The 19,244-nt window shown below is 42.2% G+C and overlaps 3 protein-coding genes across 6 annotated transcripts; 2 read left to right on the forward strand and 1 right to left on the reverse strand.

Annotated features, from left to right (window-relative positions):
• Positions 1 to 781: 781 nt before the first annotated feature.
• On the reverse strand, positions 782 to 6,607 carry LOC133153180 (uncharacterized). Of its 4 annotated transcripts, XM_061277281.1 has the most exons (3): positions 6,506 to 6,607; positions 6,215 to 6,298; positions 782 to 5,448 (listed from the first exon to the last, which is right to left on the reverse strand). In XM_061277281.1, exon 3 carries the CDS (start codon positions 5,414 to 5,416, stop codon positions 3,935 to 3,937), a length of 1,482 nt encoding a protein of 493 aa, XP_061133265.1. In that variant the 5' UTR covers positions 5,417 to 5,448; positions 6,215 to 6,298; positions 6,506 to 6,607; the 3' UTR covers positions 782 to 3,934. The 4 variants fall into 4 exon arrangements, with proteins under 4 accessions (XP_061133265.1, XP_061133262.1, XP_061133264.1 ...); XM_061277278.1 differs by having other exon boundaries at positions 782 to 6,298; XM_061277280.1 differs by having other exon boundaries at positions 782 to 5,445; positions 5,582 to 6,580.
• A 3,639-nt stretch (positions 6,608 to 10,246) lies between these two features.
• terb2 (telomere repeat binding bouquet formation protein 2) lies at positions 10,247 to 12,894 on the forward strand. The gene is made up of 6 exons (XM_061277547.1): positions 10,247 to 10,386; positions 10,468 to 10,533; positions 10,742 to 10,823; positions 10,893 to 11,032; positions 12,333 to 12,388; positions 12,477 to 12,894. Exons 2-6 carry the CDS (start codon positions 10,470 to 10,472, stop codon positions 12,546 to 12,548), a joined length of 414 nt encoding a protein of 137 aa, XP_061133531.1. The 5' UTR covers positions 10,247 to 10,386; positions 10,468 to 10,469; the 3' UTR covers positions 12,549 to 12,894.
• Positions 12,895 to 14,319: 1,425 nt separating this feature from the next.
• Positions 14,320 to 18,514, forward strand: sord (sorbitol dehydrogenase). Its single transcript, XM_061277201.1, has 9 exons — positions 14,320 to 14,500; positions 14,937 to 14,970; positions 15,223 to 15,387; positions 15,634 to 15,793; positions 15,914 to 16,032; positions 16,528 to 16,593; positions 16,670 to 16,848; positions 17,127 to 17,248; positions 17,355 to 18,514. Exons 1-9 carry the CDS (start codon positions 14,447 to 14,449, stop codon positions 17,518 to 17,520), a joined length of 1,065 nt encoding a protein of 354 aa, XP_061133185.1. The 5' UTR covers positions 14,320 to 14,446; the 3' UTR covers positions 17,521 to 18,514.
• Positions 18,515 to 19,244: the final 730 nt, after the last annotated feature.

Genomic DNA, 19,244 nt, shown 5'->3' on the forward strand with positions numbered 1-19,244 from the left:
TAAACTGTGAATTGAAACTAATAGGTGGAGAACTGAACTCTCGCTCTTTATATAGCTGACGTGTCTTGCGCAACCGTTCTGCGCATCTGTAATGGCGGCCTCCGTTTGATGTCCGGTCCGCGATGGAGATTAAAAAACAAACAATATTTGACAATAACACACCATCGAGGATTGCACCATCGCATCAAACGATGTGTCGTCAATTATGAATTCTACTAAGTGTGTTGGGCAGGATGGCTGAATGCGATGCGCGATTGACAACAAACAAGAAGAAAGGTGAGTTTTATTTCGGGGGAGATTTGTCATGTCTCGTCCCCAGTTTTGCTATGTGTCTAGGTTGCCATAGTTTCTGTTCGTGTCACCCCGCTCTTCCTGTGTCACCTCAATCGATGTAACGTGTTTTGTATTTAAGTCCTGTCTGCCCCTCGCTCACCGTTGGATCATTGCATGTGTTACTGTCATTCTGTTCCTGTCTTTGGTAATGTCACCCTGTCTTTTTGTTCCACGACTTTGTCGGTCAGTCCTGTTGTTGGTTTTGTTGTACCATGACTTTATTTAAAAAAAAAAAAAATTAAAAAAAAAAAAATTTTTTTTTTTTTTCTTTGTACCCATGTATAATACGCACCCCAGATTTTAGGACAATAAATTAGTAAAATATTGCGCACTATACACGGAAAAAAACGGTAATCACAGGCAACACAGCAATCCTATTGAACGATTTCAAGAAGTAGCACCCAAGTGATTCAGACACTGAAGCAGAAATTAGACTTACGCAGGTTGGTTGAGTTCAATCACAATTCTTGTTAGGAAAGCTCTGTTTTCAGGAAAGTACAATACAGCGCTGGGCCCTTCGTGCGACCATGCTCAAGAGCAGAAAGTCTCCATTCCGAAAAGGCAACGTTCAAGGTTCTCTGATCAGCTTATATTCAGTTGCACATGCCGGTGTGGGCCGAGTTTGATGGGTGATGAGTCTTTGGGGTGGGGCAAGTTCGCAGGAGATTTTGATTCCATGGGAGTGGGTGCTGGTTCGGTGAGAGCTGGTTCCGTGGGGGTGGGTGCTGATTATGGGCGATTCGGTGTGCGTGGGGGCTGTTGTCTTCCATCCCGTCTTTCGGCCTTGGCGATCATCTTTGGCCGGGTTCTTGGCTGTCTCCCTCTGGCACCTGCTGGTTTTATCTCCAAGTGACCTTCCTGGAAACAGTCTGCTCCATTCTTGCACATACATTGTCGCACTTCATCCATTCGTGATTCTTTCAATTTTGTCATTTTGTACGGAATTATGTGAGCTTTTGGCTGGGACATCATCAATTTATTAATGTTCCCTGACTATGCAAAGTTTGTACTCACCACCTACCATGTTTTTGTTTGTTTGTTCTTTTGATACTCCATGTACTTGCTTACGTCATCATATTTTTAATTTAATCATGCTTCCAACCATATCTTTTCTTTGTTAGCCAAAATATTTCCCTCTGTCCAGAACGTTCAGTAGTAATCGAAAACTGGCGTCTAGCACTAGTCAAAACATAAGATACAATCAAGTACTGAAAATCTTTAGACGACTTTGGCAGTGTCCGTGATTTAGAGAATCATCAGGCATGCGTTAAACAGTTCCTTAAGGGTCATTAAGCTATTCAGGCAATATATCAAAAAACATTTGTTATTTCATTGTGCTCAGAAATATATATCAGATCATAAAGTTATAAAAACCTTTGTCATTACCACCTACGTATCAAAAATGTCTGGTTATGTCTTCTTTATTGATTTGATGTGTAGGTATAATTATATGCTTAAAATATTTCTTTTGTTGCTTTAATATGTGAATATAGTACTTGTCTGCTTATGTACTTTATTCAATGAGGTTTGAGCATATCTGTTTTTGTAGCTAGGCAGGACTTTTTGTATTTTGACCCCATTCCTTCAGCGCCATCAGTGAAGTCGGGACTAGTTGTTCAGATAACCCTGGTCTCTCAAGTAGTTCCCACCCGCTCGTCCCACACGGAGGGACGTCCCAGAGGTCCGCCAACAGTCCGTGAAAAGAATGCTGTCATCCTGTAGAGGAGAGATCTGCAAATCTGGTCAGACACAGTAGTTCCTGAGAGACATGCATTTCACAGCAATGGGGTTCACATTTATTAAAGTTAGAATCAGCCGTGTTGATTCCATATCTTCCATATGTCATGTGTTTTGCTGTCAGCAAGGTGATCAAGCGATCTTGGCTTAATTGACATGACGAACGTTGACGCAACAAATTATGTCACTGAGTGTTCCGTCAAAATGACGAGCGGGAAGCCCATCACCAGATGGCCCACTTTTTGTGGGCTGGTGGCCAAAGTGGCTGCATTAGCAGTGCATGACGGTTGTTTGGAATCATCATGTCAAGTAACACATTCGTGTACATTAGCACTGGTTGTCAACCATCTGGTTTTTGGATTAAAATGTGAATTGCGACCGTTAGGTTAATTGACACGTCAGGACGTCAAGATGGATAGGTGTATTGTAGTCAAGTGAGGCAAGGTGGGGGGTGGCTGCGAGTCTCCGGAGTCCACTCCAAGACTTTGCCCAAATTTCGCAAAAGTGACATTCTGTGTTGAGTGCACATTATGGCCCTCGCGGCAGCAATGACACGCCCCAGGAAGGATGTCATCCAATCACTGCACCATTAGAGCACTATTTGGTATGTTGAGGTCAACCAAGTGCGTTATCAGGACCTGATTGAAAAGTCCATGGTCGAGCTTGAACCCTTGTGGCAAACGTATGTATTGTAATTGTCTTTGTGTGAATGCAAAATATTGTCGACCCTCCTTGGTTATTGTCAGACAGAAAAAAGCATGAACAAAAAAACTAATCATAATTTTGATGTTAGGTTTATGGCAAACTGTGGGTCAGGCACTGACAGGCAGCCAGTGGTGGTGCTTGTGTAGATTTTGCGAAAGTCGTATGTGATTCTGTAATTTTTGTTAGCTTTCAATACCGGTAGCAAATTTGTGTAGAAAGGCAAGGATGATGGGTCGTTTACACCAGCCTTCCACGTCCCCACCAATGTGCCCTCAATGCCCTTCATTGATGCCAGTTTGTCGGGATATTGTGCGACCCAATCAAGTGTATCTGATTTGACTTTAAACATAATGGGCAGGGTGGTTGTGCAGAAGCCCGCATCCTCTGGCCCCTGGGACCAGAGCGTGGCGGGCATGCTTTCAATTAACCCGTGGGCTTTGGGGTGCCCCTTCTGTGTTCATCCTATACCATTGAAGCTGTGTGTGAGTCCGGTCACATTTAGCAGTGATGCCTTGCTTTCCAATATAAATGGCAGAGCACTGGATTGCTGACTTCAACTTCATCAAACGTCTCTCTGTGCATATCATCATGATTTCTATCATAAAGGAGAGTGCAGTGGAGCGGGTCGAGAGACGTAGCAAAAGGTTGGAGTCTCTGGACCCAGGGTTTTCAGATTAGGAAGGAGAGAATTCCACTCTTTTTAGTTGTTTCAGGTGCCAGTTCTGCCCAGTAATTATCAATGTACGGGTCTGTGGGCACAGGCGCCATCAACTACACCCCATGGTCACCCCCCTCCACCCCACATAGTTTGGGGCGAGCCCCAGGAAGAGCAGTTTCCACCCCTTGTGTTGTGCACAGTAGGATGGCTCTGGTTTTGGTGACCAGGTCTCTTCCTAACAAGTTTATTGGTGTCCGCGGAACGTGACGAAAGTCCCAGCAGCTGGACTTGAAGCGATATCGGCCATAACAGTATTGTGGGAGACCCAGAGAAGCCCATGAGGGTCACTCTGTTTGTAGTCAGTGACAAAAACGATTGATTGAAGTTGATTGAAGAATCTGTTGCCCCAGTGTCCACTTGCATCCGCACCTGGGTCCCATCTACCGTCACTTCAAGAAGGGGTTCTGCCAGTCCCCCCTCCTTGGCCTCTCCTGGGCACTCCTATTGTCCATGCCCCTTCCCCAGGGGGTACACAGCTGGTTGGGCTGGGCATTGTTGTACGCTCCCCATCCAGCTCTTGTACTGCCAGGGTGGTAGGGTGTTTCTGGTTGACAGGCTGAGTTGAGGTGGATCCTGCTGCCTCTGGGCTTGGCTTGGAAGAGCCCCTTGTGGCCCCTGTACGTTTAGGATATGTCCAGGATGCATCATGCCCAAGGGTGGGTATGGACAGTTCACCACCAAGTGGTCAGTGGCTCCGCATCTGAAGCATCCACTCCGTCCCCTTCGCATTCCAACCCGGGTTTGTCCAACTCCTCCCCAGCCACGCCCACGGCCAGCTCCACGAGACTGCCCAGTCAGCACCATCAAGTTATCCTTGCCTTTTTTCTTTTGTTTGGCCCGTTTAGCCTCTTCTCGTGCTCTGTTCAAATTGAGCTTTAACAACTGTTGTTCCATTTCAGAGTTGTTAGCCTTCTTTTCTCTGAGGTGTTTCACATACAGCTTCAACGCATGAACGACATGTCGTCTAAATCTGGCGTCGTCATCGTCTAACAAATCTGGATCTTTTTCCAATTCATTGCGCACCTCCTCTGGTAGGGCGCGAATCAGTGAAGCTCTAAATAGTTGAGTGGCATCAGGTGTATTGGAAGGGTGACGACCTGTGGTGGAAGTCCATCTTTCTACACATTCAGTGTAAAAATCTGTTGGGTCAATCTTTTCGGTGTATTCAGATAGTAACACAGGACTGCCTGTCTCCCCCTGAGGAAATAGCTCTCTCAGTGCACTGAATGCTGCGCTAGCAATAGGCCTAAACGGCTCCTCATCTCCCACAGCAGTCAGCTGTGCGGCTTCCTCGATTTTTTTGGCATCGTGAAAGGAACAACACCCGCGCAGTGCAGCGCGGAAATCGCTCACAGCCACTCTTTGCCCCGCCATTAAGGCTATAAAATCCGAAATCCACCCCTGGGCCCCTCTGTTTAAATTAGGTAATCTGTCCACCAGCGCCTGCATGTCACGAACTCCCATGGGCTCGTAATGCCAACCCCCGCCCAGGTCACGCAGAGGCATTTGTATGGAAGATTTTTTGGGTTTGGATCTCAATTCATACTTATTGTGAACGTCAACGCCCTTTTTTTTATCTGCCACTTCTGCCTTTTCAATGTCCATACGATCACGTCGCGCTTCCGTTATGTCAGTCCTATCATCAGTGTCACTATCAGTAATAGTATGAGCCTCATTGGTAACACCAGCGGCATCATCCAGATTAAATAGCGATGGCCATGTGGGTGCTGCCTTTTGACCAGTTGGTGGACAGGTTGGCCTGTCACCGAAATGTGAGGGTGTTGCCAACACCTCCCCTAAAAGATCCCTATCATTAATTTTTGTATTGTTGAACCCTGGAGTTTGATGTGTTGGAGTGGGCCCCGTCACCGCACCACCTACCTCTGCGTAGCGACGGATGAATCTGTGTTCCGTCTGGTTCATATCTGGAGCTTCCTGAATCAGTCCCGCGACTTCTATCATAGGTGCCATCACACATGGTGTGTCCAACATGGGGGGTGGGTACGGTGGCGGCGCCGAAGGGAGAGAAAAGTCGGTGAATTTGTTGTCAACTGGCAGAGTTGGATACAACGATGCTTTTTTACTCACCCGGGTTCCAGCGTTTACAGGCATACTCACGCTGGTAACAGGGTTTCGCCCCTCCCGGATTTTCGCTAACACTGAGGCTTCCATTGCCAAAAAATGCACACGACGTCTCGTTTCTTCTACTTTTTCAAGCCGTTTCTTTGCTATTCTTTTCTCCCTCCAATTTACCTCTTTCATTGCTCTCTTCTCCTTTTCTATCTGTCCCCATAATTCTTTCTCTTCATGAAACAACTCATCACTTATCTGACTCCACGTCACTTCCTTTCTTTGCAACTTACTGTTTTTCTTTTGCAACTTAACCCATTCCTTCCGCAACTTTTCCTTCTCCCCTTTCTTATCTTTCTCCTTCAGATTACCCAAGACTTGAGACAAAATTTCTGTGAACTTCTCCTCAACAGTAGTCATAGTCAAACAATTTCACCGAGGGCTGAGTCAGATCGAGCGAGGAATCCAATCGCTTTTAGAGGGCCCCAAAACTCCCCTACGTGTACCAAAACGTCACAAACCCCCACGTCCGGGCGAACGCCAGTCTTCGGCGGTGCAAACCCAGAACCTCCTTAACACCAATTGATCTACCACAATCCACACCTTAATTTAGCATCGTCAAAATGCAGAACTTCAAGGGCTTCCGCTTACCTTTTCATAGCGGCCGTTGGCGTGGAAAGTGGAGAGAACTATCAATGCGTCGCCAGCAACTCAGGAGGTGGTGTCCCAACTGACCTTTGCGATCACAAACAAGGTGTTAATACCATTCCTGCTCCCCCAACATCGGGGTCACCTACTGAAGGCAGAAAATATCCCCTCTTTTTAAATGACCAATTGACTAATAAAGTCTTATCCCTTTGTGGAGTTCCGAGGTGCTCGTTGGGTGGATGCAGGAATCAACACAGGCACTCGTCTATTATTTATTCTAGTATTTATTCCTACCAAAATTGTTTAATAACAGCAAGCCAATTCTCTAGCGGAGCTCCGGGTCACATCCGTCCCTAACCGCAAAGATAGCGATGCAGAGTGACAAAGAACGCATTTCCCTGACCCAGACTTTATACAAGACATTTCATCAAAAGGGTGGGCTTTGCAATTTGTGTGTGTACGTGTGTTTTTGTTGTTGGCCGCCACATTGATAATTGTGTTTGAGGTTGGTCAGCCCTATCCTGCTGCAGCGATAATTCAGGAGTGGTCGTGTCCTCCCTTCATGAGGCGGAGGTTTCACAGATAAGGATAATTGGTGAATGGTTTGTCCTTTAGCTGGACTACCAACAAAGAAGTTGTCTTGTCTTCCCCGTGAGATTGACTTCTCCTCTGTCGTGGGGGTTTCCCGCCACAGCTCCACCTGAGGTCACGCTAGCCTCTCCAGACCTTCTCAGTGAATGGAAAATAAAAAGCAACTATTGCCAGCAGTATTAAGTTGACTTGTGTCTTCTAAATGGCAATTACGTGGTGAGCATACATGTAAATTCTTTAAATATAAATTCCTACAGCCTTTATACATCTATGCAGATATTGCATTAAAAAACAGACGTTTGCAGCTACAATAGTCATTTACCAAATTAATGAGTGTATTCCATATTCATTTAATGTTACCCTCTTTGAAAAATAGTGATTTTATTTTAAGACTAAGGACATTTCCAAGTGACCCCAAACTTTTGAACGGTAGAGTATGTTAATACAATGTGTACTCGCTCGTTACCTTAGTTTTAAGTACAGATAACCCTCATTTAAATCAATGGGGAAAGACGCTTGAGCATTTTCACGAAGCTTGTGTGAAGCAGTGACGTGACTTTTAACTTGTCTTATGTGTGTTGCCATGTTCAACAACCCAAATTATTTATGCCTCTTTTGGCTCTCACGATTCACAAATCAAGGTCCAGTGAGTTACTTCCTGTGTTGGGAGAAAAATGATAGAAATGAGCTTCCCTCCTGATTTTACGTTGTGCACGGAGATATTGCTCCGCGTCTTTTTAGTACGTGCTCAACTCAAATAGAGAAATTAATTAGACGTTAGAGAAATAACAAACAGGCAGACATTTTTAATCACCATGAATAATTGTGCTGAGGATAAAAACATGCCTCATGGCTACATTGTCTGTGTTTATGCTGCACTGCTATCTGAGAAGACATTTTAAAAGTTGGATACAAGACGGCAAAAGAATATTAAAAACAGAGATAAAGATAAGGCCATTATTTTAAATAGCTGGTGTTCAGCCAAGTGTGAACCCCAAGGGGCGGTCATCATTCAGTGGCGCCATGCTTTTACCTCCAAAACATGACTCATAGTGGATGCGAGTAACTGAGAGGGCGAATAATGTTCCCACTTGTTCTGGTCATTTTGTTGAATCTTGTTGAATTTTGTTGATTATCACCTGGGGAACATTGACAAAAAGCATGCCATAAGATGGAGGCAATCCTTTAAGAACCAATCCAAAATAATTTAAATATAATTGAACTATTTAAAAGGTGAAGAGGGCAGGTGAATGGAGCATGACAGCAGTCGTTTACAATTTTTAACCTTTTCACAATATATATCGTTTCAGGCCGGTTTCTCCTTCTAGCTCGGGCTCTCTAAAGGAGACCTGGGATCTTGAGGGGTTTTGCCAGTAGTGCACTCTTCTGGATAGAGAGGACTGCTGTTTCTCCAGGTATCTGCTGGGGCCATCCAACCTGATACTGTCCTCGGTGCCACAAACACTCCTGGTTCCACTATTGTCTCCTACTTTCATATTTTGGCGAGTGCTTTCCTTCACTGTGTCAGGCTGGTTGGGCATCACCAGTTTGTCTGCCTGAATCTTCAGATCACCCTGGTTATTCTCATCCATTTTTGGCAATGTCTGCCATCTTGATTCTGGGACCTCCATTCCATATCCACATAGCTCCTTCAGTGTTTAAGATTGCCGACAGCCGCAGTTGACAAAAGAATGCCAGTTTATTCCCGAGAGTCACAAATCAGATCTCGCTGGTGTTAATCTGGACGTGAATCCCTTTTTGAACCGTATTTCCAACATTGTGGAGATGTGGGAAAGCAAGGGCGCATTGTATTTTCGGTTTACCAATGCTCACGCTGGGCTGTCAATCCCTGTTCCATGTTGCAAACACGAGTGAACTGACGAGACAATAGATCAAAGATGTGGTGAACAATAAAACCTCATCCTGCGGCGGCCCTTAATCCTTCAACACCTGCAATTTCAAGACCGCTGCTTTCATGTCAGGTTCCGCTGTAGGGAAAAAGGCTTGATATAAGGTGTTAAACCACAAAGCTTTGCCGATCAATCTCAATGACTGGCTTGATTTATTTCTGGGCTAATTAGAATTTGTTACGTTTACATCGAGATCTGAGCAAAGCGAACATTTCCTGGTATACTTGCCAAAAGAGACGAGTCATCATGGGACAGTGACCATAGGATGGCTGGGCCAGCTCAACCACTATTGCCCATTCTCCCCTCATTCCAGTGGGAAGCAAGCTTAGTGGACAAACTCGACAGCAAACAATGGAGACAATGACAGGTTTGATTTTACCATTTGACCTATATGAATTACAATACAGTGCATCATCGTGTCATAGGGAAGAGCTAGATGTGCAAAATGAATGAAGAGAGAGTGAATAAATGATAATGATGGAATTAGAGCTGGGGTTGATTATTATTTTAGTGATTAAGTCTGACGAAATTCAATACCAACAGTCTAAAAATCAAAAAATATCCACATATGAGAACAATCAAACAACTGTCAATGAAAAACATTTGAAATGGAGATCGATCAAAGCATCCTCTGTAGTATCCGTTCTTCTTATCCACTGCTGTTCAAAATATTCCATTTACCTACAGCCTAGAAAAGATGCATTCTTATTCTGATGTTTGATAATAGGGAGTTTGGCCTTCTACGTTTAACAAGCATAACCAGTTCTTCTTTCATGAAGAGCCCACTCTGAACACATTACGGAGGAGGTTGAGAGAGGGGTGGACTGGGCGTGGCTTCACTGTTGTCATGGCAACAGAGTCAGCGCTGCTTTGAATCTCTTGGACCAGTCAGTGTACACAACCTGTGCACTCAATTGCAAGGGTGCAGTCATCGTTAATACTCTGAGAAAAAAGCCTATGACATGGTGACACTGAGAACATCTCAAGACCATCACTTGGATTGGAAACATCCTGCCAACACTCCTGCACTGCAATAACCACTTTAATAGGCTGTCACTGTTATAAAACACAAGGCTAAATGATATTACTGGAATGGATATTGGGAGAGTGTGCTTTGGTGTGATTGCAAAATGCACCTAACCTGCATACGACCCCATCGTTGATGTTCTGAGCGGAGCGAGATTGTCTGTGCAACACAGCCACCGTGATGTTGTTGTGAATAACTGTGATTTGAAAACATAAAAGCTTGCGTTAAATGTACTTAAATGTTATCGCTCATGGCAGCTGTAACCTCCAGCAGAATATGCACCGTCATCAAATTTTAGCTGAACATTTCACTGGTTTGAAATGAGGTTTGATGAAGAACACTAGTCCCATAAGTGATGCTCAGTCGTTGCCTGATTTTACCTCAGTACTTGAAAGAACCGAGCCGTAAACAAGAACGGCGATTTAAATGGGCTTAATATGTGCCCTATTAAATGCTCCCATCTAGCGGTACAATTTAGTAGGGCGGACATTGAAATTCAGACCTCTGTGGTGTAGTGTGTTTGTCCCTTAGGTAGTTGTGTCTTGCTATATAATCATTAAAATTTACAATATACTAAAGTCAGAGAAATACTGAACTTGATTAAAAAAATAAAAAAAAAACTACTTCGGAGTCTCTTGAGGGCTGAGGTGAGGCAGAACAGAAACGTTTGTGGCGTCAAGTTAACTTGGCTTTACAGATATCTAATTTAACTCCATTTGTCGATTTAGTTATGTTTGCGAACAAGAAGGCCTGGTTTTCGAGCAGTGTTTCACAGTCACTTCGGGATTTTTGGCGTAAGTACAATTTAATGAGTGGACATAACTGTTAGTTTGATTTTTAGCTAACTAGCTTAAGATGTTGGTGATTATACTTAAAACACCCGTCTATAAACTAACATTTTAACAAAGGTTACATTACGTTTGTGCATGATTAAACGTGAATAAAAGATAATAAAAAAATAACAAATCTACTCTTAAGTGGTGTTATTTTGCTCCCTTGTAGTCACGGAGGATGGGATAGTAACAGGTTGGAAAACAGCAGATTATATTTTTAGTGCTGATGCTGAACACCCTGACACACTCAGGTTAGTGTCATAATTGTTTCAACATTTCACCAGTTGGTTGTATCCTAAAAGTGCACTTGTTGTTTTCAGGATTTTTCAAAGCATGGAGTACATCAGGGACAAGGTGACGGTTTTTCACAGCTTGTTCCTGAATTCATGTAGAAAGCGACAGAGTACCAAGTCAGTGAGCATCGGTCACTATGTGCTGCCTCCGGTCCCAGTGCAGAATGGTGAGGATGGTTTTGACCTATTTATTTATTTATTTATTTATTTATTTATTTATTTAATTTAATTTAATTTAATTTAATTTTATTTTATTTTATTTTATTTTATTTTATTTTATTTTATTTTATTTTATTTTATTTTATTTTTATTTTTATTTTTATTTTTATTTTTATTTATTTATTTATTTATTTATTTATTTATAGGTCAATAATAAGCAACAGAACCTCATCAAAACTACTGCAAACAGCAACCATGGTCACAGCCACAATATTCACCTGCTTGGTAAATCAACTGCACCTATATTGTGCTTTTCTCTACTCCACGCGGTGCCCAAAGCACTTTACAAGGCCTCACATTCACCTATTCACACACCAATGGCAGCCTAATGTCATGGAAGGTGCTTCCAGGTCCACGCTGGGGTTCAGTGTCCCGATCAAGGAAACTTGGACCTGGTCACCAGGGTTGAGGATCACTCACACAACCTTAGAGTTGAGTGACAAATACTCTACCACTGAGTCACGTCACCCCTTCCTTAATAACAATAATCATACGTTCTTTTCAAATTTATTTTCTCTAGAATAGCCCCTTAAGATGGACCATCTCGTCTTCCAGGGGTCCAACAAAACATTAAAAACAATAATAAATCAATTATCCATCCATCCATTTTCTGAACCGCCTAGTCCCCACGGGGGTCACGGGTGTGCTGGAGCCTATCCCAGCCGTCATCGGGCAGTAGGCGGGGGACACCCTGAACCGGTCGCCAGCCAATCGCAGGGCACACATAAATAAATTAATCAAACAAATACTTAAATTGAATTTGTTTTTGCCTAAATTATCCCCTTAAGATGCTGGCTGCCTGTTAACACCCCCTCCTTTGTCGACAGATGCATTTCTACCACTACATGAAATGATTAATAAATATGGAATATTCCGTTTTAGGTTTGTTTCATTTTTGTGGTGTGTTTTCTAAAAATGATTGATGACCATTATTTAAGAAAGGCATTATTGATATAAATGGATAGCCCACTGATTATTCAATTATGAACATTCAGTAGTAACGGAGTGCTGGCCAACGTAATCTTGGGTGGCAGTGATTCTCAACTGGAACTTGGCTTTGACTTTTGGTTACTAAATTGAAAGTCTGACCCACTTTAAATTTGCACTCATATTGAATTGACTGACTTTCTACTTGTTATCCAACTCCACCATAATATGTCTTGTGAGAGTAATTGGTGTGTAAAGAAACCAAGGAGTTGCATATATAATTAATCCATAATATTGATTGTGTGTTCTTTGTGTCTTAAGCCATGAGAAATGTGGTTGGAAGACTTATTTGGGACCATGACCAACCATCTACACAGGTATGATTATTGACACATGATGTTAATAGCTAATTTGTTGGAAATTGCCTTCATTTGACTCCTTTCTGCCTCTTTGTGTTTCCCGAAGAGTTTTGCTGACCAGGCCGCCGATAATGACAAGGAAGCAGAGTACGTCAATGACGGGTTTGTTAAGAATTGACCACAAAAGAATATAATAAGAATACAATGCTGTAATCTTCATATTCTAACAGGAGTGATGCATTTAGTGCAAGCACATCAGAGAATTAATTATGCACATGTCGCGACCCGAAGGATGATCCAATAAATTAGTGACACTGGTACATGTGAAACAATTACAAGTTTTATTTGGACTTATGGCAAATCAGTATTGAACTGATAGGTCGTATTCACCTAGGGGGGAAGTTAGAATGCGGCCCATTGAGCTGGTGAGAACATCTGAGCCATCATAACCATTTGTATGTAATTCACTGGAATTAAATGCTGTTTGGTTAATTTAAAGTAGGGGTGTCCAAACTACGGTCCAGTTTTTATTGGCCCGCAGCAAATTCTGAAAACATAATTGAATATGGCCCGCACAAGAAGCTTGAGCTCAAGTTGCACTTCTCAGTTTCCACACTAGATAGAGCCCGCCACACAAAGCGTTTGACGTCTCATTAGCGCAAGCCCCCCCCCCCCCTCCCCTAGATAGATTATATATATTTTTCATTTTGTTTTTATTTTTTATCCCCTAGATGTCAGTTTATGGATTCTACCTTGATATGTGTTTTTACTAAATGTGAAGAAGAATTGAGAGGCATACAAAAGGGAAACACTGCCCAGTGTCACTCCAAGTAAATCAATAATCTTAAGTAAAATTGTTCAAATATTTGAACCTACAAACCTGGAAAGCACGAATTTCTGCTTCTACCTGAACTTCCGGGATTTCAGTGCAATCATCCCACAGAGTGTGGTGCAAAAGACAACAAACCACAGACTGTCAGGATCCCCTAGGGCTGTGTGCTGATACACACATCTGATGGACTGGTGAATATGCATCAATCTTTACACAAATGTGAAGAAGACCAAGGAGATGGTGGTGAACTTCAAAGAGAACAGACACTCCTTGACCTCCCTGCACATTGAAGAAGTAGCAATGGAAGTAGATCTCAGCAGTATCTTGAGGTGCACCTTTTTGGGAACTTTAACTGGAGCAGAAACACTTCCTGTCTGCATCACATCTCTACTTCTTCTGGAAGCTGGGTCGTGCCAGACCGGACAGTCTTCTGCAAATGTGTGGTGGAGAACATCCTCACCACCAGCTGCAGAAAGGAAAGTCCTCCAAAGGACATGAAAGCCTACTCTGAGGATTGTTGAGAACAGACTCCAAGCAATCTGCAGCATGAACACTTTGCATCAAGTTCAAAACATATCCCTTTTCACAAGTCTTGGAACTTAGTGGGCTACTGCGACCTCTGCTATCACATTTCAAGCAATGTCATGATGAGAGGGGAAAAACTCCAGAGATGTTAAGATTTCTACAGTTGAACATTTAATAAATATTCGGTTACAGGATACATGTTAGAGCTACCATGTATTCTAGCATTAATTCAATGCATTCTTTTTTTATAATGCATTTTCAATTTTTTGAAAAAAAATCAGCTTTCTATACGCTGATCTCTTTTCTAGAAAATCTCTGACTGACCGTGTTAAACTGCGTCTGCGCATTAGTCGACGACTACATTTTAAAGGGGTAAAGACTGCACGTGCAGTCTATCATCGAGGAAATCCTAGTGACAAGTGCGCGATTGTGGTTATTTGTTTTAACATTTTAAAATGAATAGCAGTAGTAAGTTGAAGGAAAATGTTTCAGTGTGTGTGTGAAGGCAGACATCATTGTAAGAATTTATACGTCCACACCTCCACAGTGGACTGCGCCACTCATGTTTATCTAATCGCGTATTTGTTGTGGTACCAACCCCCAGAAAGAAGGCGGTGATATACTTTGACACGCTGCATGATTGTAAATTTTACATTTGACTCTGTTGAGCTTCGGGTTGCTTCTTTCCCCTCCACACGCGTGACACCCCCGATTCTGTTATGGAACAGCAAAACCTGTCCGTGGTGCTGCACTCCCAGGGAGACCTCAGACTGGTAAAGTCTCGCAATAGAATGTCATTGTTTTCAATTGGCTCAATTGACAGATGTTATGCCAATTTACTTAAACCCGGAGAAAATCGGTATCCTCCGTTTGTTTTCATTTAAAGACATGAAGAATACACACTTTTATGGTTTGAATTCTTATAAACGTTATATTTTTTTCAGAGTGGAAGTAATCGTCAATGTAGAACTCTATGCGTATTTTCATAAGCTGTAGCCACAAATTTTACAATTAACTTTTTAAACATTAACAGAAAGGAAATGGACTAGGATGTTTCCATCGGGATCAAAGTAGCAAGGTACGGATGGGTGATATCCTGTTAGGGAACACTTAGGCTTCTGGTATTCCAACAACTGGGTCGAGAGGAGCAAAAATGAAAAATTGTTTTGCAAATAAATCCCAACATCTGTTTGTTTGTGTGTTCCTCAGGAAAAGCGCCCTGTGCCGGAGCCAGGTCCCAATGGTATGAAAGCCCACTGCAAGTCTCTTTTAAAATGTTGTACATAGTTAACCAATCAGACAGCACACCAACTAATTAAGCATTTCCATGGTTTGATATCAAGCAAAAAGTAAAAAAGGTTGAATAATTACATGTTAAAACCACGTGAAAATGTGCAAAACCCTAAGTAAAAGAAGATTCAAAATAAATCAATCAGTTCTCTATTCAGCATGCCCCCCTCCATACAAAGTAGCTGTTCCGTATTTTTGCCGACAGAGGTTCTGCTCCAGATGCACTCGGTTGGCATCTGCGGTTCCGACGTCCACTACTGGCAGCACGGCCGCATCGGGGACTTTGTGTTGACAAAGCCAATGGTGTTGGGGCATGAAGCGGCTGGACGGGTGGTCAAAGTTGGCTCGGCGGTCAAACACCTTCAGATTGGTGAGTGTGCTCACAGACGGGAAAGAGCACAAATGTCCAAAATGTGTAAAAGATGTGTTAGTATGAGGTCAGTGACAGAACTAGGCACCAAATTTGCTTTAAGGCAGGTGTGGACAAAATAATGTGCTGTAAAGTGGCATTATTTACTCATATTTTAAACATCATTTAGAGCAAAATGTATTATGTTGGAACCCTGAGTAGCATGCATCATCATAATGCTCCTGTTTTTTTTGTTTTAACTATTAGGCGACCGAGTCGCTGTTGAGCCAGGGGTTCCCCGAGAGATGGATGAGTTTTTCAAAAATGGGCGCTACAATTTATCTCCATCTATCTTCTTCTGTGCCACGCCGCCTGATGATGGCAACTTGTGCAGATACTACACACACAGTGCTAACTTCTGCTTCAAGTAACACATTATTAGGCTTACACCCACAATTACCTAACAGTGTCCTGTTGTCTGACTGCAACAATCTTAATCAATTTTTGCACACATCCTCTTCATTTTGAAATGTGTTTCTCTCTCCAGGTTGCCCGATAATGTGACATTTGAGGAGGGTGCACTGATCGAACCTTTGTCGGTGGGAATCCACGCCTGTCGCAGGGCCGGTGTGGCCCTTGGCAGCACTATGCTAATTTGTGGTGCAGGTATTTTATATTAAGAGAGAAACTAATACTGTGATTGTGTGACTGAATCGTGCCGGTGCAAGTAAGGAATGTGTTTTGTCAGTCTCAACAAGAAAAAACTGCTAAACATTAACATTTATAGCAGCAGACTAATATTTAACACGTGTAAACAATCTATCAGACAACTGAAACGCCAACGATGCACTTCAAATCTTTTTCTTTGGCAGACTTCAAAACAAGGTTAATCAAGTCATTCTTTGTTGTAATCTACAGTATATTTCTTATGAATAATTTAATATTAAGAAACAGTATTTATCGGAGATGTATTTTTCTAGAATGATTATTTATAGTCGCAGTGGAGGAGAGTTTGGAGGGTGTAAATTTTTTCTTGTTCCTTTGAGGCTCATACCAGAAATAATCGAGACGTACTGAGTTCAGGTGAAAAATATTCATGATTCATTATGGTGGAGTTTATTGAAAATTGCCGCTACTTTTGTGTTCATTCTTGTCTCGCAGGGCCGATTGGGTTGGTCTGTCTGCTTGTGGCCAAGGCAATGGGAGCTTCGCAAGTTGTCATCACAGGTAACGTGACTTCCTTCAAAACCTATCCTTTCGAAAACACTACCTGTTTTTCTCTAATCACTATTGTTACATTCAGACCTGTTCCCTGAGCGTTTGGCCATGGCCAAGAACTTGGGTGCAGACTTCCAGCTGACCGTGAAGCGAGAGGACGGACCTCAGCAGTTGGCCAAAAAGGTGGAGGACCTACTGGGAGCTCAGCCTCACATCACGATTGAATGCAGTGGCGTTGAGAGCAGCATCCAAACCGCCATCTATGTACGTACCCATGCCCGCGCCATATCAGAGGAAGAATCTGTGCTGTGATTTTTAGAGAGGTCCACAATGACATTAATGCTCCAGCTGTCCAAACGTGGGCGTAGGAACTCTCTGTGAGAGCGGCTATCATGTTCCACTGTTATGTAACAGCGGTGTGAAAATGCACGACACAAGATTTCACTCTCCACCGATTCAATTTCTTCTGTAGTGTTTTTAAAGATATTGACATAATTGTACAACATTTGATCAAGTAAGACACTGCTGCTGTGCTCTTCCAGGCGACCCGCTCCGGAGGCGTGGTGGTGTTGGTGGGTCTCGGATCAGAAACGGTCACCATTCCTCTACTCAACGCAGCCGTCAGAGAAGTTGACATCAGAGGCGTCTTCCGCTACTGTAACACGTATGTAAAATACTCTCCTCAAACTAATGTTGGATTCTCTTGTACTTTATTCCCATTAAGAATCACACGATCAACTAAAAGAATGTCTGTGTGAACTGTTTTGCAGTTGGCCCATGGCTGTCGCCATGTTGGCATCAGGAAAAGTGAATGTGAAGCCTCTAGTGACTCACCGCTTCCCCCTGGAGCAGGCGGTTCAGGCATTTGAGACCACGCGTCAGGGTCTTGGGATAAAGGTCATGTTAAAGTGTGACCAGAATGACCAAAATCCCTAAACTGCAGTGAAACTGACTGACTACGTTTATATGCAGTCAATGAAAACCCAAGTAAGGCCGCTGGGTTACTTTTTTTCTAATTTAGATATTTGGACATAGGAATATCAAAAAAGTTTTTTTCCGAATATTTCAGAAACCGGGATTTTGACTGAGTTTGACATGACGGCATGTAAACGTAGTGACTGATTATCAAACACAACAAAATATGAAAGTTAAAGCATCACATTATGATAAGACCAATATTAGAAATGATGTAAATTGATTTTACTCCTGATTTTAAACTGTTTACACTTTTAAAACTACTGTAAGTACTGTAAAAATATTGTTTGTTACATGCTCGTATGGTAGGACTTCACATGCGTTTCTTAAATACAGCCACAAGGGGGAACTAGAGCATCAACTTTGAAACTTGTGTGTGATGTTCATCCTAAAAAAAAAAACGGACATCATGATTTTACCGTTATGGTACATAATAGAGCAATTAACAATGGAAAAGGTGGTGGAGCACTGCTTAAACAATGTGGTTGAGAACATGATTGTAGTCATTGAATTAAATTCATGAAATACAGTACCTGAGTTTATTATACCTTTTGCTGAAAAAGAAAATCAAAAGTTGAGATTTGAACCCAGAACCATTTGATATCGAGGCAGATGCGCCAAACAACTCCCACTCAATTTCAATTCAATGTGGGAGAAAGTCAGAGAACGTGCAAACAAACTCCACTCGCAATATATGACCCAGTCCCACGCAAGCAGCCAAGTTTAGCTGATTTTATTATCCTGCCACGACGACATGATACTAGATACATTACGAGGCATGCACAGCAATAATGTTCATGTGGTTGAACGGAATACAGTGCAATGTTAAAAGCGTTACTCTGTTGTAAGGCTTTTACTGTCACAGTGTCATTCAGTTTGGTCTTTCACTTCCAGGATCCAAAGCCAACGTTCAAGTGGGGGATGATGTTTGCAGTGATTAAACCGTGACGTTTCACTGTTTTCTCTTTAGATGATAAGCACAATACTAGACACGTTTCTTTTTATGTACAGACATTCCAATACTTGGTATGGCAATGGGGCAGCTCACACAACACATTACATTCACAATCCACCCATCGTTTACATGAGTTTCAGTCAGGAACACCAAAGATCAACATACTCGACAGGATGCAGACAGAAGAAACCATTTTTTTCCATACCAGTGACTAATATCAAAAGCATAATTGATGGATCTTGCTGGTTTTGTTATTGTTATTTCAATGTGTGTGTTTCTACATGAGCTATAGAAAAGTCTTCAGCTTTGAGTGTGAACTGTATTGCCATACTGTTCAACCAAATACACTATATGGAGTTTCACTCTGGGTAGTTTCATTCACATGTATATTATATTAACATAACATATTTAAATGGATTATTTCCAACACAAACATCTCTGCTTTAACTGACCTGACAATCATCTGGTGTTCTTGCCATACTTGTCTTGTGTCTCACAAAACTATTTACATTAAAACTCCTCACACATTTGCTGTCACACTTTTAACAGAGCATTAATCTAGGCAATAAATAACAAGCTGAAAATGAAATCTATACAAGATGTATACATGTTTTTCTGATTTTTATCAATGGTCTATGCAAATGGAACGCAGCTTCATTTTCAACTCATCAACTGTTTGCTGAAATCAAAAGATTTTTCAATCTAAAACATCTCAACAGGTCAAGGTACA

The sequence above is a fragment of the Syngnathus typhle genome, linkage group LG4 (assembly GCF_033458585.1).
Source record: "Syngnathus typhle isolate RoL2023-S1 ecotype Sweden linkage group LG4, RoL_Styp_1.0, whole genome shotgun sequence".
In the NCBI taxonomy this organism is placed as follows: domain Eukaryota; kingdom Metazoa; phylum Chordata; class Actinopteri; order Syngnathiformes; family Syngnathidae; genus Syngnathus; species Syngnathus typhle.